This window comes from Amblyomma maculatum, chromosome 10 (assembly GCF_055883805.1).
Source record: "Amblyomma maculatum isolate TAMU_Amacu chromosome 10, ASM5588380v1, whole genome shotgun sequence".
Lineage (NCBI taxonomy): Eukaryota > Metazoa > Arthropoda > Arachnida > Ixodida > Ixodidae > Amblyomma > Amblyomma maculatum.
In genome coordinates this window covers 14,087,420-14,107,821 of record NC_139353.1, presented here as the reverse complement: position 1 = coordinate 14,107,821, position 20,402 = coordinate 14,087,420, and the positions used below count along the sequence as shown (strand labels likewise).

General features: G+C 48.3%; 2 protein-coding genes across 4 annotated transcripts in view; one reads left to right on the top strand and one right to left on the bottom strand.

Annotated features, from left to right (window-relative positions):
* Nucleotides 1-18,767, bottom strand: part of LOC146175644 (XK-related protein 6-like) — a 60,768-nt gene extending 42,001 nt beyond the window's left edge. The window contains exons 1-2 of the mRNA XM_084580820.1: nt 18,437-18,767; nt 16,217-16,694 (exon numbers count right to left, since the gene is read on the bottom strand). Coding sequence (XP_084436946.1) covers nt 16,217-16,694; nt 18,437-18,767 — 809 coding nt within the window. The remainder of the gene's footprint in view (nt 1-16,216; nt 16,695-18,436) is intronic.
* LOC146175642 (ninein-like protein) overlaps nt 1-20,402 on the top strand; it is a 547,135-nt gene that overhangs the window by 167,397 nt on the left and 359,336 nt on the right. The window lies entirely within an intron of this gene.

Here is a 20,402-nt window from a genome sequence, read left to right as displayed (position 1 = left end):
GAACTTTGTGGAGCGCACGATGCTGGGTAGTTTACGAAGGGCTAGGACGCTCGGGACATGTTGAAGTAAGGCGGGAAAGTTTTGAAAAATTGGTCTGGCTGCCTCCCCTCTCCTGACTTCACCCCGGCGCAGAGCGCGCCCGTGTAAATTGAGGACAGCAGCGGCGAGGCAGTTTGGGCTCCCCTTCCTCCCATCGTCGTTCAGCCAAAAGGAGGTTCTAAATGACGCCGACCGAGAGCGACACCGGAGAAGGAGAGATATGGCCTTAGTCTGATTGCGTGCTTTCCTTTTTATCCTTGCTCTTCCCCAAGTTTTGGCGGGGTAGTCGCTAACGGCGTGGATATGATGTGCGCCAGCGTTCTTAGGTCTTATTTGCGTGGGTGTAATAAGGATACTACTCCACACTGTTGGAAGTGCGCGAATGGGAAGGCTTATTGATGACTCTTGAGCTGCTGAGCCTTTCCTTTGTTTCCCTTTTAGGGAGCGCGAAATTGAATACTACGGTGATAAGGCCCCGAAAGCGACGAAACGAGCGGGCTGGAGTCTAAGTATGCGTGGGAGGCCTGTGTTCCATGTCGCATCGTTTTCTCAGGTTTCTGTTTTCATTCTTCTCCATCCTCGCCTCTTTTGGAAATTTCGAGAGAGACGGCGCAGAGTTCGGGTAACTGTTCTCAAATTTCGCTTGGAAGATTGAGTGTCATATGCCGTTCTCCGATACTTGGGTGTTCCTGTACTACGGCTCATTTTGGCTGGGAACTTATAAAACTGATGTTTCTCGTCCTTAAAGTAACCAAGCGCGTGGGAGACAGTGTAGCTTTTTGAAAATATTCTTTGACTCGCTAGAATACGCTTCCTGATGGCTTGCAGTCTGAAAAGTCCGCCGCCTTAAGAAAGATTGATCGCTAGCTGAGTAGACTTAAGTTCCACTACTGCATCGCAGAGTAAAAGAATTTGCTCTGGTTTACCTCTGGTTAAACCTGGATGGACGCGGAAGCTTCTTTTGCCTGCTACATTATTGCCAGTCACGCCCTATCAGTGTAGGGCGCTACATTATTGGAGACACTTGAACTCCGCCTCTCCGGGTGTGACGCAATAGCATCACTCACACCCACATATAAAGCCCCGCTTTAACCAAGCCGTATGGACGTGCCTTCGTGACCTAAGGGTAACGGGAATGCAAAGGGTTCTGACAGGCTGATTCGATATCACCCTCCCATATGAAAGGAGCGACCCGATTTGGAAGCTCCTGCCCGTAGCATACACGGGTGACGTGAATTCAAATGTCATGGCAGGCTGATTTTAATGTCACCCTCTGACATGAAAGAAGAGACCCGAGTTGGCGCTCTTTCAGGTACACACCGCGACACTGACGCTGAAGGCTCGAATTGGTGTCCGTATAGTGAAGCTCCCGCTTTAAAAAAGAAAAACAAAAACCAACGCCCCGTTATTCGCCCAAAGGGGCTTGGGGTAGCATACTGTCCAGATTGTGTGGGAGTATTTTAGATTGCGACACAGAACGTCGTCTATTCGGTTTACTGCAGAGGAAAGGCTCATAGAGCTAAGTGTTGTGGCTCTACTGGCATCCAGTTTGGCGATAATGTAAATATGCACATTTACATTAGCGCATTTCGGCTTCGTTTGGCTTCTATAGTAGTTGGTGATTCTGCACGAAGGTACAATGATGGGATTTAAAGAACCGTGACTTAGACAAGGGCGGAAGGAAGACACACGGACAAGCGCTCTCCCAAGCATCACTCATCAACTAACAAGAATCAACAAGCATAATTTTGCCCAAATATCAGTTTTAACCAAATACAATGATGGGGAAACAAATTCGCCATTAACCAGTCTGATATCGAACACCGAATCACACGTAGGGGCGCGCGAGTTGTTAGGCACCCGAAACGGCTATGTCTGCAGGCTTTCCGGCTCTCGCTACATAGAAGCACGTGTTCACACTCAAACGCCGCGCACAATACTACATCAACATTTGCACGCGCATTATGCGCTTGCTGTAGCTGCTGTGGAGTTGAGATTACCTCTGGCGTTGCTATCGCATCCCTACAGCTCTCACTATAGCGGTGCACCTGATTTAGGCTGGAGTTTAGATTCTAATCTCCCTTTTGTGTCTAACGCTCACGCACAGGCACACTCGCACCTATAAGCAGAGGCACATATCTTACTATCCCCGGATCACTCTCTGCATTTATTCTTTTCATTTCTGCCCCTGTTTTTAAAAGCACGCACGGACGAAATGTGTATGCCTACCAAGCGTTTGCGTGGATCATGTCATCCCGATTTTGTTCGCTTAAGCTTCCCTATTTTAATTGTTCAGAAGCACTCTCATCAATGTACTGAGCTGTCCACTTTGTCCAATTCCTATGTGCGTTTTTCAAAGCATGCCCGAACAAAGATGCCTGCCTTCAGAGCTTGCATGCATGACCCTCGGTATCCCGGTTTACCTTTTTTTTTATCGTCCCTATTTTTCATTCTTCAGGCGGTACATGCGCACCTAGTAATCGTAAGCACAAGCTCACCATCCCCGTTTCTTCGCACTGTCAACCACCGCTCCCCTAACGACACCTGCCGTCACCTTATCTCTCGCTGTACCTCCCTGCCATCGCCTTCTTTTATCTCAACGCACGCCTAAATTATGCCGGGCGTGTTTGCTTGGTAACGAGGCCCTCGTCTTTCCGAACAGGGGAACTGATCTAAAAATCTGCCTCCCTAATTTATCTGCCGCTCCCCACTCGTGCGCGCCCTCGTTGGTGTGCCTATCCTTGTTTCCCTCACCGGGTAGGGAACAAAAGCCGCCGCATCGTTGTTCGCCGCGCAGTCATCGGCTCTGTGCGCTCGCGTGCCGAGGCAAACATTGGCTTTTCGGACGAGCGGGCGCGTGCGGCTTGGGTTCCATTCATCTTTTCTCGCGGTATACAATGGACTCTGCCTTTTCGACGATGCACTCTTTCTCTCTGGATTGCCACGCGGGCCCCCCGCTTCTTTTTGCGCTTATCTTCACCGTGCGCGCCGAAACGTGCGCATGGTTATATGCCCTAGCCTCCTTGTCTACACATAATCAATCTCTCGTGCGAATGTTCATGCCGGGGTGCATACGAAATTTTGTGTTTGAGCAATGCAGGGGTCCGTGGTTCATTGTGGTTCCATTGTGATGATGTGAACTTTCATTTTCTCTTCCATCAGCAGCCCTATATAGCTTTCAAGAATTTATCTTTGGCACGAATCATGCCGAAAGAGTTGGCCTTCGGCGGCCCACGCGTTATGCCTCTTCACTCGTGCGACCACTTTCAGAGTGCATACTCCTTTACTTGCTTCTAGCGTGTCTTCAACCATATCGAATCGTGGCGTGCGAATTATTAGTTTCTGTAATGAATCATTAAGTGTTGTCGAATTAGGGTATTGACGGAGCTGCGTTCCTCCGTTTGTAAGAAAAAGAGTCGCGACTATGTTTTTTTTTTATTTCTACACATGTGTTGTATACTGTACTGCGCCATTTCTACACTACAGCTGTGTTTGCTTTGCTTTACAGCGAAACTTCGTGTAGCCCTGCATTCGTTCTATCCTACAATCTACAGCGTCGGATAAATCACCTTAATAGCACAATTAATCAATTGTGAGCCTTTAATTGAATCATTTTACTTGAACCGTAATCGCAGTTGAATTAAACGCACACCTGATGTCATGGCAAAAACTCAGGAAAAAAAAAGGGGGGGGGGGGAAGGCTATATAGACGAAGATAGAATTTACGCGGACAGAGGAATGTGTAACCTGACTGGTTGTCATGGCAACATCGCGCCGGATGGAGGGTAGATTCGGCGGCAGACTGCAGTCATAAGTGTCTGTGTCAAAGTTAAATTTTGGGCACACTTGTGCTCCGCCTGTAATTGTATGATGCGACAGCGTTAATTAACGGCGCACGCATGCACGTGCACGCACACGCACGCACGCACGCACGCACGCACGCACGCACGCACGCACACACACACACACACACACACACACACACACACACACACACACACACACACACACACACACACACACACACACACACACACACACACACACACACACACACACACACACACACACACACACTCTCTCTCTCTCTCTCTCTCTCTCTCTCTCATTAGCGTACAGCCATAAAGCTGCACGCACGCACGCACGCACACTCACTCACTCACTCATCACTCACTCACTCTCTCTCTGTCTCTCTCTCTCTCTGTCATTAACGTACAGCCGTAAAACCGCGTGAACACAAGTGCATAAGGTCTATAGGATTAGCGTGTCCGACTCGAACTCCGAGGATCACAGTGCGTTCTGCTCCCACCTTAAAAGAGAAGGCCGAGTTGGTCACGTGGTCTCATGACGTCACGAAATGTGCCGACCAATCACTGCCCGGTCATGACACCTGCCAACTACCACGTGCCAGAAGCATGCTCGTGATTTTTCGCTCACAACGCCGATACCGCCAACGCCGCCTGGAGATCGGGTCCTGTAGCGATATAGCGTTAAATTGTTGTGCGCTTGGTAAAGGCGTGCCATCTGTATCCTTTAGCCTCTGTTTGAAAGGCCGAGTGAATCGGTGTAGAGTAAGCGCCATCGTATATAGAGCATGCGAAGCAGCGCCGGTTGGCGTGGCGCCTTGCTTTATCTTTACTGATCGCCGACCTTGTTCTGGTGAGCGTGTTAACTGCGTGGAGGTCTCGTAATATGTAGACATTTTCTCGGCGCACTCAACGCAGCTGGAGAGGCTTCGCCGCCTTCATTAATTTAACTGCACACTAAAATGGCCATGTTCCCTGGCCAACGGTGCGTTCATCTTGTATATGTATATAATTGGCGGGAGTATGGGGAAATGACTTGGGGAAACACCCGTCAGATTCCCGCTAACGACTTGGCAACCCTACGAGTTGAGCTATCTGCGAACGATGCCCGTTCCGTTCTCTTCCTTTTCGCGCTCGCCTAGTTTACGGTTTCACGGTCTGTTCCTTCTGCTTGCGTGCTCGCGTTTGGGCTCCTCGAGAGAAGAGCATGCAGGAACGGAAGAGCAGGAGAAGAGAAGGAGTGAGAGTAATGAGACACTCATTCCGGACCCCTCGCTAGGTATACCGGTGGCTATCTCGCGCTCTTTATTCCGCACGCCTGCTTCAACCGAACAGCCCCGGCCTGCTGGCGTAGCTATACGCCCAACGTTGTCGCGCGGATTTGCATAAAAGGCTCGTTAAATCGCTTCCTGCTCCACCGCTCTGCGCGTTGCGGGAGTTGGTTTGTGTGCGTGCTTGAGCGTTGGCTTTGTGCGCGTGCGTTTTCAGAGATAGGAGGGGGGAAAGACACCGCCTCCATCCACCACTTTAGCTTCGTCCAGTTTATGCAGCTGGCCTGGTGGTGTTGTGCTAGACTAAGTTAAGGGGGGAAAAAAGGAAGGATACAAAGCGGGAGAGAGACCTGAAAAGTCACCTTAGATTAGCCGAATTAAGGAGAAAAGAGGCAGTTTAGGGGCCAGGGGGAAGATTTCTGGGAGAAGCCTGATCTCCGCGTTTACGACGACGTTACCGTCGTTCCGGTTGCTTCCGGTCGACCCGCAGGAAGAGCTCTATCTATTGTGGAGATAAGGCGTGGTGGTTCTGACGTCGCTTTGGGGAGGCCTGCTGGAAATTTTCTTTTCTGTGTATATTTTATCATCACTGTCAGCCGTCACAGAAGACTGTGGGCAGGAGTGTGCAGTGCGTTGTACGAAATAAACGAATAAATGCAACCCCATGGCGCACAGCACACGGGCGATTGCTTTTCGCCTGCATCGAAAAGCGGCCACCGTGGCTGAAATTTGATTCTGCATACTTGGATAGCTATAGTCTATCTTTGTGAATGGCATGCACAGTGGCTGGAGGTGAAGAAAAGGGGAAGCTTTTAACATGGCGAATAAATAAGGAAAGTGTCAAGCACTTATTCTAAGGTTTAATGGCAACAATATACTTTGAGGTATCCGAGTTTGAAAGGGCTGAGGGGTAGGACCTCAAATGCGATAGGATGTGTCAGAGTTGGGACATTCTCTCGTACTTGTATCGTTTCCCGGTTGGCAAAAAAAAAAAAAAAAAAAAGAACGCTTAAAAGCCGATTAAGACGTCCTTTGGCTATTTGCTATCGCAGGCACTAACACATTTATTGTCTGTTTTTTGATGACGATAGTATACCGATTTTAGATTTCTTAACAATGCGCGGGCCACCGCCACAAAGACCGAAATGAAGATATACGATTGACAGGGGCTATTTCACTTTTAAGTGCCTCTTTTGGTACACGAGCCCCTGCATATGCCTGTACTTTTTCTTTCAACTGGACAGAGCAGTTGGGATGCTTGTATTGTTGCCGAGATAAGGAGACACACGTTGAACCGTCGGCGTACGGGAACACTTGCGGAGTCTTTCAAATAAGGGAACACACGGGGAGCTGTTCGGATAAGGAAACAGGTGCGGAGCTTTTGGGAAGGGAACATGTGTGGAGCTATTGGAATTAAAAAAAAAAAAAAAAGCGATCGTAGTTTTCGGTTATTGCGACATATGCGGAGCTGTTGCAATAAGCGGAATGCATGCGCAGTTCACTGGAAATGGTAAGACATGCAGAGCTGTTTGAAAAGAACACGTGAGGCGCGCAGTGGCGCTTTAAGCGATTTTGCTTAAATTAAGTCGCCTTGAATGTGATGTTTTCACCGCAGAGCTCTTGTGTGCTGCAAACGGCATGTGCGCAAGCCACTGCGCCTGTGGGAAAGCCTGCTTGCACACACTGGACCAGTTTTATCAGTGAGAACTTTGTTAACAAAGCTGTGCGAAGGAAGTCTCTGCATTGACGCGAGGTTCAGCATACTCGAAGTCGCCAATGAGTCATTGTCCACATTAAATGCGAGCCCTCGTGGTGCGTGTTGCTTGTATACACTTGCGAATGCGTGGGAAGTTGCGTTCACGACTGATCGCAGGGGCTGATGCTATAGAGGCGTTCTACCCCCCTCTTTTGTAGGACCCTGATTGAAATCCTGGCAGCGTTGGCACCGCTTCACGTATCACTGTGTAAATTTGAGAGAGGTTTCGTCTCGGTTGATCACTGAGATGCCCTGCCATGGTAATGCAGACCGAAAGTTGTCGAAATCTGTCTGGACCACTCTCTTTGTCAATAGTTCTCCGTCACCGATCGTATAAAGCTTGTTTGCGAAGCTGCAGCCCCAATTAAATTTTGTGCCGTTATTTTTGCCCAGCTCGCATTAATGGAGATTGTTTTTCCATTTCGCTGCCTGAGATCCTGCCTTTGTGCCTTGTGGATTTTCGTCCGTCCTCCGGTCTGAAACCCCGCCTTCTCGTTCGTCTTCATACCCGATGTGCTACCTACAGCTACGCCTAGTCTTCTCACTTTCCCTGATCTTCTGTACCGTTGGAACCCCGGTTTATAGCATGATTTGCACATCTTCCTATTCCTTTATCCCCAGTTTTCAATTGAGAGAAACTGCGTATGCCAGCTCATTCGCTGCACTGATATCCCACTGAACCTCTGCAGCACGCTCCCGTTTGAACCCCCCCCCCCCCCCCCCCCCTTTCCCCTCTGCCGTCTCCTCGCACAGAGCATTTTTCAATGATCTCTGGCCCATAAGCTGCGTCCCAGTTCACCGCACGATTTGCTTCCAAACAACTCATCCCTCTATACCCACACAGTGGGTCGACTTATCGTTCAGCTTCAATGCTGTTCGCGTAACGTGCGCGCGCAAGCGTTGCTATCAACACTGCGCGTTCGCGGAATTTTCAAAGCCGAGGTGGTCTCCTCTTTTTCTGCGTGAAGTGGAGGCGCCGTTGCTGGCTGCCGGTGTCAGTGATTGGGGGGCGAGACTTATCGGCGTTAACGCTCCCGCTGACTCGCTGCTTACGCACCATATCTCCCATTTTTTTAACGCGATGCTCTTTACAGTGCACGTCAATTCTCTCCCCTCTTCTCCTTCTCCTTCCTCTCTTTTTAAGGACCGGTGAATCGCCAATCACGACCGCGCGCTTTCACGGTGTTTGTATCTTACCACCTCGCGACTGGTGTTATCGCTTAAAATTATATGGTGCTTGCAGTATTAGGATGCGTCCCTGTTTCCAAAGTTTAATTTATTTTTTGCGAGATATTTATGGTGGCATACATTGTCATTCAGCCCCTTAGCCTTTAATGTCATCATGCATGGGAACTCTGATATAGTGATAAAAAGTAAAGAGCGCTGGCTTTAGTGACTTTCGAGATGCTTAATGGCCTAAACTGGCGCAAATGCTTTGTGATTCCACCGTGGAGGTCGTTTTACGGCTCCGCTGATATGAGCACACGCCTAAACGCCAAGGAAGAGATTAATATTTGGTATGTGAATATTTGAGCAAAGGAAAGTAAAAAAAAAATGTTCTCAATGACTTTGACATTCAAGGGCGCATATATTGCGTGAGGGGTATGATTTACGGATATGTTAAGCAAAATAAAATGAAATTCTTTTTTTTTGTTTTTTTTTTTTTTTTTTTTTTTTTTTTTTTACGGATAAAAGTGAGCAATAAATAATGTAGAAAACAATACTGCGCGTCACGAGGTACTTAAGCTTGGGTGCATTTGTTCTTTTGGCTCCATTTCTGCCATATATGACATGTTCATTTTATACTTTTCGCCGCCTCGTGTTTTAGTTATAATCGAGCCAGTTCTTTTGCGAGCCTGTATGTGGACGTGCTCACATATATTAGAAATCTGCTGCGTTATACTGATCGCTGTTGAGATTTACATGATGTGCAAAGTGTGCTGGCTTGTCAGAGTGTAGACATAGGTGCCAAATTGAGAAAAATGCCGTGCTATGTGAGTGGATGAATAACGAGCTAAATATATATACGAAGCAAAGGAAACACAAAACCGAGCTGCGTGTCAGTGACGTCGTATAATTGGTAGCGGTGGTTTGCGATAAGTGGCGGAGCGCTGGAATGGGGTAAGGGAGTGCGTCTTGGTATTTAGGAAAGGTATTGAGTGCTATTCCGGACCACGGAAATGATTGTGAATGAACAGCGCATTTAACGGGACACAAGAAAAAGAGGAACGAGGACACACACAGGCGCTGTGTGTATCTTCCTTTTCACTTTTGTCTTGTCAATTGCGCTCTTTATTCACAATGCAGAACCAACTAGCCCGCCAACTTACTAAATGAACTGACTAAAAAATGAGATTGCGATGGAGCGCATTTGGCAAGTACCCTCAGATAATTAATGACACCTTATCAGTATCCCTTAAGAGGAAAGTCGTACCGGTGCTCGCCACGGGGCAGAAGCGCGGAGGCTAACGAAAAGAGTTCAACTTTAGATGAGGACAGCACAAAGGTATGGAACAAAACAATGGTATGTGTAACGTCGAGAAACAGGAACCGTGCAGAGTAGATCAGTGCACTAACGCGAGTTAATGACATTCTAGTCGAAATCTCGGAGAATAAATAGACATGGGCAGTGCATGTAATGCGAATGCAAGATAACAGGTGGTCGCATGGGTGACAGACTCTATTCGAAGGGAAGGATATCATATCATAACAGGTGGCAGCACAAAGTTAGTTGGGCGGATGATATTATGAAGTTTGCAGGGACGAAGTGGATGCAGTTGGTACAGGGCCGAGTTAATAGGAGGGATATTAAGGAGGCTCATGAGTGTTAACAGGATTTATGCGTCTGCGGAAGGTGTCACACCGTCATTGCCGAGAAATTAAATAATTGACTGATGAGTAAAATAATGGTTGTATTAGGTAGAAGGTACAAAGTGTGTCTGTGTGCAGAATGTTGTTGATTAGAGCCAAAAAAGTACTAGACGTCAAAATAGCCAAGGACGTTGATATAGTGTACAAACGTCAAAACAGCCACGGACTTCGAAATTGTGCAAAAAAAAGAGTCAAAATTGTACAAAAAGAAATGTGGTAAAATTTGGCAAAAGTGTATAAAAAAGAGAAAAGGATCGAAAAAGAAAAAGTAGCAAATTAGTGAAAAAGTGCCAAATGTGAGTGCGAAGAGTCGCAGGAAAAGCTTTCGCCTTACCACACTTAAGCCAAATGTAAGTGCCTCAAAAGAATTTTTATAGGAAAGGCCTTTGCCCTGAAGTGAGTATAGCCCGCCTGGTGCTAAAGATGATGAATTGGTAAAGAGAAGCGGTCGGAGGAGAAGAAGCGGCGCTGCTAAGGAAACGAAGTATGGGAAACCGGGCATATTTGTTTTCGCCTGTTTCGGTCACTTTATGTGTACCTGCGGAAGTTTATTTTTCCCTTGGCAGCTGGCATGCAGAATTTTTGACGCAGCGTCCTGACCGCATCGCGGTTTCCGACTGCGTGGCAGCACGGGGTGCATGTAAAACGTCGTCTTGTCCTACATCGTCTAAGTGCCTCAAGGTGTCTGCAGCGGCTTCTCTTAGGACCACGCCAAGCGGCGATAGAATGTATCTATAATGCACGTGTCGACGAGCTGCGAGAAACTAGCGGGTCTTTCCTGCTCAGCCTTCTGTCCATCTCTTTCTCTCTGCTCACACTTGATCGGCCGGTGTGAGTGCACGGTGACCGAAGTACCGTTTCAGTCTGCACTGCTCGACGCCTCTGCTACACCCGTCTTCGCCTCTCAGAGCGAAGGAGCCATAGCTGTAGCCGGGAGGAAAGCCATAACGACCCGGCGCGTTAATAAAAGATCCTCCGGGACCGGAAGCCTCCCAGCTTGTTTACCGCTGGTCGCAATTGCTTCTCTCCTTCGTATTTCTGTACCTACACTTCTTTCTCGATGCGTCGCCTTTATTTCGTTTACCTGGCGGAAACATTGGTGCCTGCGGGGCAGATCTATTATCGCCGCAACTTCGTCCCACGGAGGGTTGCTGGGGCGACACTTGCCTGGAGCGTACCGCTTTCGGAACCTTGTTTTTTGCATTCGCGAAATAGACTTGGTAGAACGCGTTTTGTTTTATGAACGCTGATCCCGGTTTTGGCTGCGCTTTCGCCGCCTGGGGAGTAGCTTTGTTTCTCTGCTATTGCTCTGCTCGTTTAAGTGATTCTTTCCCTACAGGGTGTTGAAGAGAACGCACGTGTCCTGAAGGCCCGCTTGCACCGCCGTTCTCTCAGGGGCGCTCACGAGTCTCGAGCGTTGTACCGTTATGTACTGCCGTTATCGACCTTGAGTCCTTCTTATAAGCAAAAGCATTTATCTTTGCCAAATGCTAAAATTGAATCTCGGCTGTCCTTTCTGTTTAAAAATCAATATTTGTTTTCTTGTATGTCTCAAACAGGTCTTTCAAATAGGATGTAGGGAGTCTTCCCAATGCTGTTGCAACGTTCAGCTTAGGTTCGCCATCTTGCCTTTTTAAACATTTAAGTTGCGAGAAAGCTTTATTATTATTATTGTTATTATTATTATTTATTTATTTTTATTATTACTATATATTTATTTTTTTTTTTTGCCGTGGAGGGCAAGTGCTTGAGGAGAGGTGATGCGTGCTTGTTCTACGCCCACTTATGGCTGCATCATAGCTTCATTAAAAACAAATCTGCTTTTACAGAGCCTACAACCAAGTTGCGGTGTAGTGATGATAATATAATCATAATATACTTTACTGGGCGCAATGAGTTGAAAATATTAATAATTAAATTGGTACATTTTAGCCGGATGTCGTATATCGCGGCCGAATTCCCAGCACCGTCTCCATTGCTTGCTTGTAGAGTTGCATCTGGTAAAGTTGAGCCGAGTCTTGAGTTTGCATCCTTCGCCTTAAGCAACGTCCTTGCTGCATTTCCGCCCATTTATTCGCTGAGACTTATTTTATTTATTTGTTTATACAGAGTACCTACGGCGCCCTCACTGGGGCATTAATTCGTGATTGAATTAATGTGTACTTTTTTTTTCTTTCTTTGGAAGATGATTGAGATAGACCGAAATCTTCAGTACAGTCCTTCTTTGAATTCAAACGACAGTCACTTATTTATGCCACGGTCGATGTCGAGTACATCAAAATAGGGTTAACGCGTTGTGCTTGAACTGGCCGATTTCCCTTTCTTTCCTATTTTGGCATTTGACAATGCAGGTTGGTGTTTGCACGTCGTTAGCATATACCGTCCTTTCAAACTTCTCTACTGCGGGACCCGTTCGGCAGAACGAGCGTACACTCTTATATACAGGTTGGTTTGTCGCTCTCCTCCTATTAACCTAATAAAGCGCACCAGGTGAAAAAACTCGCATCCAAAGTTAAACACTCGTGGCGTTCGCACATCGCCTACTTTCTCTTAAACATTTCTTTCTCGCCGATTCCAGCTGCCTACGCACGCCGCTCGACGTGTGCCTCCGCAGCGCGGCCTAATGAAATGTAAATGCAGGCTAAAGCGCCAGGACGGGAATTCCGGAAATGCGGACTGCCTCGGTTACGGGAGTCGTGTGTCGCTGCATTGCGCGCGTTGTTGTAGTGCATACGCGGAAGGGCGTATACGGCTCGAGTGCGCGGCACACGAGGTTGAACGGAAAAGCGGCGCTAACTCGAGTACGGAATGATGGGCTCTGAGGTGTTCTTTGTGCTTTGTGGCGTGTTGTGTCCGTCCTGTTATAGCATTTTAACGCGGGCGACGTTAAGGGCACCTTCCTGCTGAAAATCCGGCGTTGTGAGCGAAAAAAAAAATCACGGACATTTCACTGGCAGGTATGCCAGTTAGCAAGTGACGGGACTCGGCACCGATTGGTCGGCGGCTTGTGTGACGTCACGAGATCACGTTGTGACGTCATGATGGCGTTGCTAACGCGGACTTCTTCTTTGAGATGGGTGGGTAAGGCGGGAGTCCAGGACTCCCGGACAAGGTGGAATACACGCTACACCTATGCCACACTAGCGCGTCCGTACGACTTTGTTACGGTGGGTCTTTACAGGTATCCCTGACGGGTTGTCTCTCACGCATTTTGGTAGCTTACAATTACGCTATGTGCATGTGCGAAATAACGGAAGGGCAAATTGAGAGGTTCGTTACTAAGCGAAAGCAAAGGACAAGTGCGCGAACGAGGGTATGCACGACATATCCTGCTATCGCGTCATACTCTCAGCGGCGCAGCTTGTGCCCCCCTCCCCCAATCAGATGTTTTGCTGTAGACGCACGTGTTTCTGGACGCGCACCTTGTGTTGGGGGGTGGGATTTAGTCGAGACGGGGGAATTTTATATTTACCCAATCAATCACCACTTGCGAGTGTCTAGGAGGTCATCTCTAGCTTTTTTGGTACTTTGCAAAAAAAAAAAAATGAAAAAGAAATATAGTACAAGGGCAACAATATGGTTTGCCCGGGTAGTTGCGTCTTCTGTTTGTCGGCGCATAGGTATTTTCATTTTTCACTGCATGGGCACTTTTGGCCAGATATAACCGTAACTGCTTCAGGACGTGTTTGGCGGTGCAATAACTTGAGCCCATGTACTACTTTGTGACGCATATATGTCGCTGCAGACGTTCTGCCAGCTGCATGATTTAAGGTTATACCAAATCAAACCGTAGTTATGACTGCATTTCGTATTATACGCGGTGTTAGGAGTGGCGACTGAGGAAAAAAATGCATCCGGATAGAGGTTTACGCGCCTTTCTGTGCCCTTATGAATTGTTAATTGACAGGTAGTGCATAAAAAAATGTCCATTTGTACTTAAGCGATAGAGTGAGCATATGCTTACTATAAGGAACAAACCAGTTACCGGGGCAAGTACGGTGACAGAACGTTGACACTGCAGAGTAAACTTTTATACTCGGTAGTCCGACGTAATCGCTTCAGTCATTTGTATCTTTTCTGTTTCTTTTTTTACGACATCCACTTGGAAGCTTGTCCTCATATTGAACATTTTTTGTAGTCTATAGAGCTTGTTGCGGAGAGAACAATTCTTTCTGTCGAACAAAATAATAAATGTAAGGCGAAAATAAATAACGAACCCCTGATCTTATCTCGCTCCCTGCGAGCTAACGAACGTGACAGCAATTTACATGCATTATATCCCCATATATCATCCACAAACGCGCCAACTTCGAGACCGATGGTAGAACCACATATGCGCGCATTTTCTGGCTGACGATTGCTCTTATATGTGGCTGAGTTTCAGGTAAAAGAGCGTTGAACAAGGGTTGGGGCCAAGCCTCAGTTAAGCCGATCCAACGTTTCGACAAGATGACTTGCCTTCGTCTAGGCCCAAACGAAAACAAGTCCTCTTGTCGAAACGTTGGCTCGGCTTGAGAACTGACGCTTTCCCTTAGACCTTGTTCGATGCTCTTTCAATTGTGTAGCCACTCCTTACTCTCGTTCTACGCTGAATTTCAGGTGGGAGCACGAGTTTGCGATGCTGCAGTTCTGCATCACACCACCCACTACGCCTACCGCCACGCCCTCTACACGGTGCAATTTTTTTACATTGCTCCTGCTTTGGGAGAAGGAAGGAGAAAATGTTCCTGTCACTCTCAGTGCAACAGCGAAGAAAATGCACGTAGAAGATTATTTGGGGAGGGGGACACGGGAGCAAGGATCGCTTACTAAGTCTACCGGAACAGCCGACGCTGTTGCATAAAAGCAGTTGTTTTGAAGCAGAGATGGTCGCTCGGTCTCCCTTTCCGTGGCGGTGGCGTATGAAAGTTTCAGGCGCCGTGCGCTCCTCCGTTGTTCGCCGGCTCCGCAATTAGCGGAGCCTGTTGTTTCTTCGGCAGCGGCGCCTCCTTTTCCCCTCCGAGGCTTTGGCGCGTGTATAGTATATGCCCCGGGGCGACGTGCGTGCCTTCAACGTCGCGCATTATTAACGCCAGATTCCTTCCCCCTTCCCTAAGGTGGCGCTGTTGCAGCGCTGCTTCTCCTCCCGCAATAATAACCTCACTGGAGGGGTAAGAGCGGATTAGGCTTAGCAGCTTCGGCGTGCCTCGGGCACCTCTTGCTTATTGCTACTCGGAGGCAGTCGGCGTGTGCGTGTTTCATTTGCGTGCTCCGAGTTGGTGAAAGATGGCATACGGAACGAGAGGCTTAAGGCACGCGCGCTCGTGTATTAAATTTGCCCGCGGCGTGCAGATATACAGGCCGCATGTGTATAATATGGCGCTGGTTCGGTGTATATACTCTTGGCGGCTCCGAAGCACGTTTTATACTTCGCTTGCCGACTCCATGGCTTTCTCGTTGCTGCGGTTGGCTACCCAGAACGGCGTCGTCTTGTTGAATCATTCTCTCCATACCTCATTGTGCGTTCGACTGCATTGTCTCCAGCCATTGCCGAGTATTTGCACGTAAATTAAAAACGAGCGCTGTCGCCGGCGCATGATCATATGTTGGCTCCATTCTCTCTCGTTGCCGAGCGGCTTTTGTTCGTTACAAGTACAATGTTTCTAACCTATAATCCACCGCGTCATTATTCACAATTGGAGAAGCTGTTAATTCACTTTTTGGAATTCCATTTTAAGCAATATATTTGCTATTAGCGGCGATTCTAGTCAATTCTGCGTTCTTTTTATTGCTTTCGCGTCTTTTCTGCTTTTAAATGCTCCTCTTAGAACGATGAAAAACTTACATTAGGTAATATGTTCGCTTTGAATATTGTTAGTCCGCCTATAGTTAGACGCATTCAGCTGAACGACTTACGATCGCCGCTTTCGTGAATAAAGGTACATTATAGATGCCATTCTTCGTTGAAAAGCACGATTGGAGAGCCCAGCCTCGACCATTATCGAAGTTGTTAAAGGACCTGCATGATACTGAGCTCATTTGCGAATGCAAAACTTCCTGGGCAGTTTCAGGAGCATAGTCATGTTCAATAATAATAATAATAAAAAAAAAGCTGTCGCGGTTGTTTAGCACGGACTAACCAGAAAATGGCGGTTTTTGACACTTCGAATATGTCCAGGGAGATTTTGAAGAAGTACAGTCATGTCCATTGCTAACAGGTTGCACCACTTTGTTCCCCATGACGAGCAATTAGCCCTTTAGGCGACTAATTGTGGTTCGTGCTTTTTGGCAGCTAATTCCTGTAAAATTGTATTGGTTCGCATGGGCACGCACTTTTGCAGGAAGGGAGCTAGTATCCGGAGAAGTAACCCATAGTTTATGTTGGCTGTTAGTAGGGCACGAATGGTTGCTAGAAGGGAGTTAGTATCCGGAGAACTAACTTTAATAAATCCACGATGGTTTCGAGTATATCGAGTGGGGCCGCTTGTGCTTACCTGACCACCGGCCCGAGGAAGGCGAGGTGGAAGAGCACCCTGAAGGCCCACCCGAGCGGTCCCATGCGCGGCCGATGGACGGGCGCCGCGATGACCCCGCCGGCGCCGGCCAGCTCCTTGGCCGAGGCGCGGCTCTCGCGGTCGTCGTGCATGTACCAGCGCAGGCTGAACGCGTTCACCGTCACCGCGGGCACCACGGTGACGGCCAGCGTGAGGCCGAACCACCACAGGTTTCCTTCCAGGTAGAGAAAGTAGCAGGCGGCCGCGTCCGAGCCCACGTCGGCCGCGTACGCCAGCAGGGAGACGAGCGTGAAGAGGGCGCTGAGCGCGGTGAACCGGTCGCTACGTTTGTCCAGCGGGACCGAGGAGGACGTGTCGCAGGCGTCGCCCACGTTGGGCAGCGAGCGCCGGTGTGCGCTACCGGAGGCCGGGCACAGGTACGGGTGCCGGTCGATGAGGGCCAGCCCGGGAGGAGGTCCTGCGTGTGTATGTCCAGGATGAGGAAACATTGTGAACCTTGAACAAGCAGAGCCTGTTTTGCTGTGGATACGTTCACATTCATGTCCCCTACAAGCGCACTGAATACTTTCAAGACAGAGTTGGGCAGCTGTCAGAACAAAGGGCAAATTATTGGGTTAGCTTTTTGAAGATTAGCTGTAGATGATATGATACTCAAACATTTGTATTTCTTGTCTCTATTGTCTGATGATTCTGTGGCACGCTCGTGACAAAACTCCGCATTTACAAGTAAAGCTGGCATTGTTGCTTACAAAAAAAAAAAAAGTTGCTAAATGATCTTCTGTGGCTGGAAGCGACCCAGTAGATACTAGACTGTTTTACCATATATCTATGAGCACGCGACATTTGCACACTTTACTGCCGCTGTTGTCTGTCAAGTTACTGAACACTACAGTAATGTGGGTGAGGCTTCTTTCTGTCATGTCAGCCTATGTCTGCTCTCTGTCAATTTGTGGCGAACATTTAAGCTCATCAAATCACTTGAACGCGATGGGCGCTTTTCTAAATGGGACCTGAATACTTTTCAGTGACAATCCTGTCCAGGAAGAAACGACATACATTAGCCTTTAAAACTATTGCTGGATATAGTGCTGCGCTACTTATCGCAGCGCAACGACAAAGGTAAGCGGAGTTGACAGAACTTTATACTATGCTACTTGGTGTCCGTTTACTATTTGTGAAGCGCCACTCGTGAAGCGTGAGCAACAGTGCCAAGGAAAGGAAACACTGGCCAGCGTACTGAAGTTTCTGCCTTGGCTCCCCTTTGTTTCAAATTCGCTTCGAGATCTCCCTTCGCCCTCTCAATTTCAGAACGAACGTTAACACAAGACACATGCGGCCAAGAATGACGGAAGCGCAGCTGCAATCTTTGTGTGGTTCGTCAGCACACCAAGACTAACCAATCTTTTCTTTGCTGACGATCTCTTGCTATTTTTAGGCTTGCACTGTGGAATAGGGAAACCAGGGGTCTAGCTACGTTTGTTTTCTTTTTTCTTTTTTTCTTCAGATGAACCTCGGTGTTTGACTACGGTGTTTGTATATCGTCCTGAACCTTGTCTACGCAATGGAATAAAAATAATTGGTCGCCGCTTAGCTGCGCTTAAACAGACGAAGACGTGCGACAGCACTGCTTTGGCATGGTTTTGTTTGGCGGTTTGCATTGAGGGATTGGCACGAGTTTGGCAAATTGCGTCTTTCCCTAAATGAAAATGGCTTAATTTTAACGAAAGGTGCATTATCGGTCTCGCTTCTCAGTGGATGCCTCTTACAATTAACGGCACACAGTTAATGGTATGTACATTTGTCATCTCATAGAATCCCTATCGTAAACTTGTCTCCAACTTGAATAGCAGGTGAATCCTTATTAGGAAGCAAAATGATAGAACGTCACACTGAACGCTGCACAAAGAATGGTTACGTCACAGATTTGATATGAAAAAGGGCAAATCTGGTGCCGCACGTAGGCTAGTTAGTGAAGCCGTACGAGCAAATTGCTCGTCAGAGGCTATAGAGGGAGTGGCCCTGACTTAGGATTGTCTGTTTTGCATGCCGTCGTCCCACTCGCCGCTTCTTTGCCTAGATAACGGCCGGCGTCCCCGTTGCTATGGCAACTAGCGTTCCACAAGCAAAATTTTTCCTCGACTCCTACGATCGTACGAGGGCTTTCGTATTAATAGTGGGGACGTGGGTGCCGTCTCTCACCGGTGGGCGGGCCAGCCTCGGCGTACTCCGGCAGGTCATCCTCGTCGTCCTCGTCGTCGTCTTCCTCCGTGGTCGGGTCCTGGTAGGGCGCCGACGGCGGCTGTCCGTGGTGCCGGGGCAGCGAGGAGGCGCCGCCGCATCCGGCGCCTCCAAGCTTGAGCTGCTGCTGCTGCGAGATCCCGTGGTGGTGGTGGTGCCTGGTAGGGTGCGAGTGGTGCAGGTGTTGCTGTTGCGGCAGTGGGGGCGGCGCCGCGCTGCTCTGCAGGTGCGCCAGGTAGGGCGGCCTGGACGGGTGCTCGTCCAGGAGCTCCACCTCGTGCACCACTACCATGGCGAGGCCGTGGCGAGCCCGAGTGCGGCCGCCGAACCTCGGGGAACAGCAGCTGCAGGTGCACGCTGGTGGTGCGGGGGACGAGCCTGCGGTGTTGGGATCAATTCTGAGACAGAAGTTTTGAACTGGGACAAACGGCAGCGCTAAGGCGACGAACGATTAGCCCGTGCGGTGACTGTGCTGACGGTGTCTTTTCAACTAGTCTGTACGAGAATGTTGAATGAACCTTTGACGGTCTAGTGGTTGTAGCTACATCAATTCTCAAATAACTGACACATGTCCCATTTTTTTTGTTAGGGCTTTTAGGCCGAAGTTTAGGGTAAAGTTCTAATAACTGCAGCACTCTCGGAGCGTAGAGTGGCCATCACTTGGGTTAGTGTTCTGGTTTCGTGAAGCTTGACTTCGTCAATGGCGTTGGTCTGTAGGTTTAGGATGTGAGCAAATCAGACATCGCGTGTGGTTGAGAGTTGGGCTTATTTCCGGACTTTCTCTCAGGAAACGGAACATAAAACGGGGCATAACGACAGAGACAAAAGCTTAGCAGGGTCCCGGAAGAAAAGCAGTCGTGCATATACTCGAGGTGTCGACGTCTTCATCAAACACAAGTTTCGTATGCCTCATCCCTTGGCTCTTCGTTTGGTCAACTGGCTCAGAGAATATTCTTTAAGGAATCTACATGTCCGCAGAAGCAAGAGTTAGTTCCGCGTTGTTCCTACTGACAGACAGGGTGTATTCAGTTTTTCATCTTTTAATCTGGATCGTCAGCAGGGCACGTTAAAGAACCCCAGTTGGTCGAAATTTCCGGAGTCCTCCACTACGGCGTCTCTCATAGCCAGGGTCGCTTTGGGACATTAAACCCCACAAACCAACCAACCAACCAACCAACCAACCAACCAACCAGCAGTGTATGAATCATCTGCTGTCTCCGTCCACGTCCTTTGAGCTTTTTTAAGCAAGGTGCGCATGGATGCCGAAATCTGAAGGTTGGAGACTTCGCTGACCGGCGGCCCTGGTTAGCATTTCAGGCACAAATGTGAAAGGCATATGGAATCGACGAACTCACGTTCATGTGTACACTAAGTGGCGGCGATGCTTGATCCCTGGACGTGAAACTGTTCACGGTGGATCCAGTGTCGGTCTTGTGTAGCGGTTGATGTTTTTGTTTACGTAGTGCGCTGATCACCACAGGTCTCGCTCTTTATCGTTTCTTGAGGGTTGACCTGAAATAAAGGGAAGAAGAAGCAAAGAAACATATAGCGGCATGCGGTACCAATACATATCTTATTTTTAGACGTTTTGTAAGTTCATATACGGGATGTCGGCTACATATTGACGTCTACAGCCTTCCAGTCGCGCTAACAGAAGTGGAATGGGAAGATAGGTTTTTTTTTTTTTTTTATTTTTTTCACGAAGGCATTTGCTTGTTACATAGCTTGTCACATCTCTGTGAACGGGAGACAGTGTGTTAAAGTGACATGAAAACACAGTCTCTCGTTGATCGTCAGTCGTTGCACATGGCTCACTCTTAGAACGCTAACATTGCGAACCTAACATATTGCTGGCGCTCTGCACAAGAAGCCTTCTAGTGAGGTAGAAATAACGTAAAGACGTGTCAACATGATTTATTCTCACCGT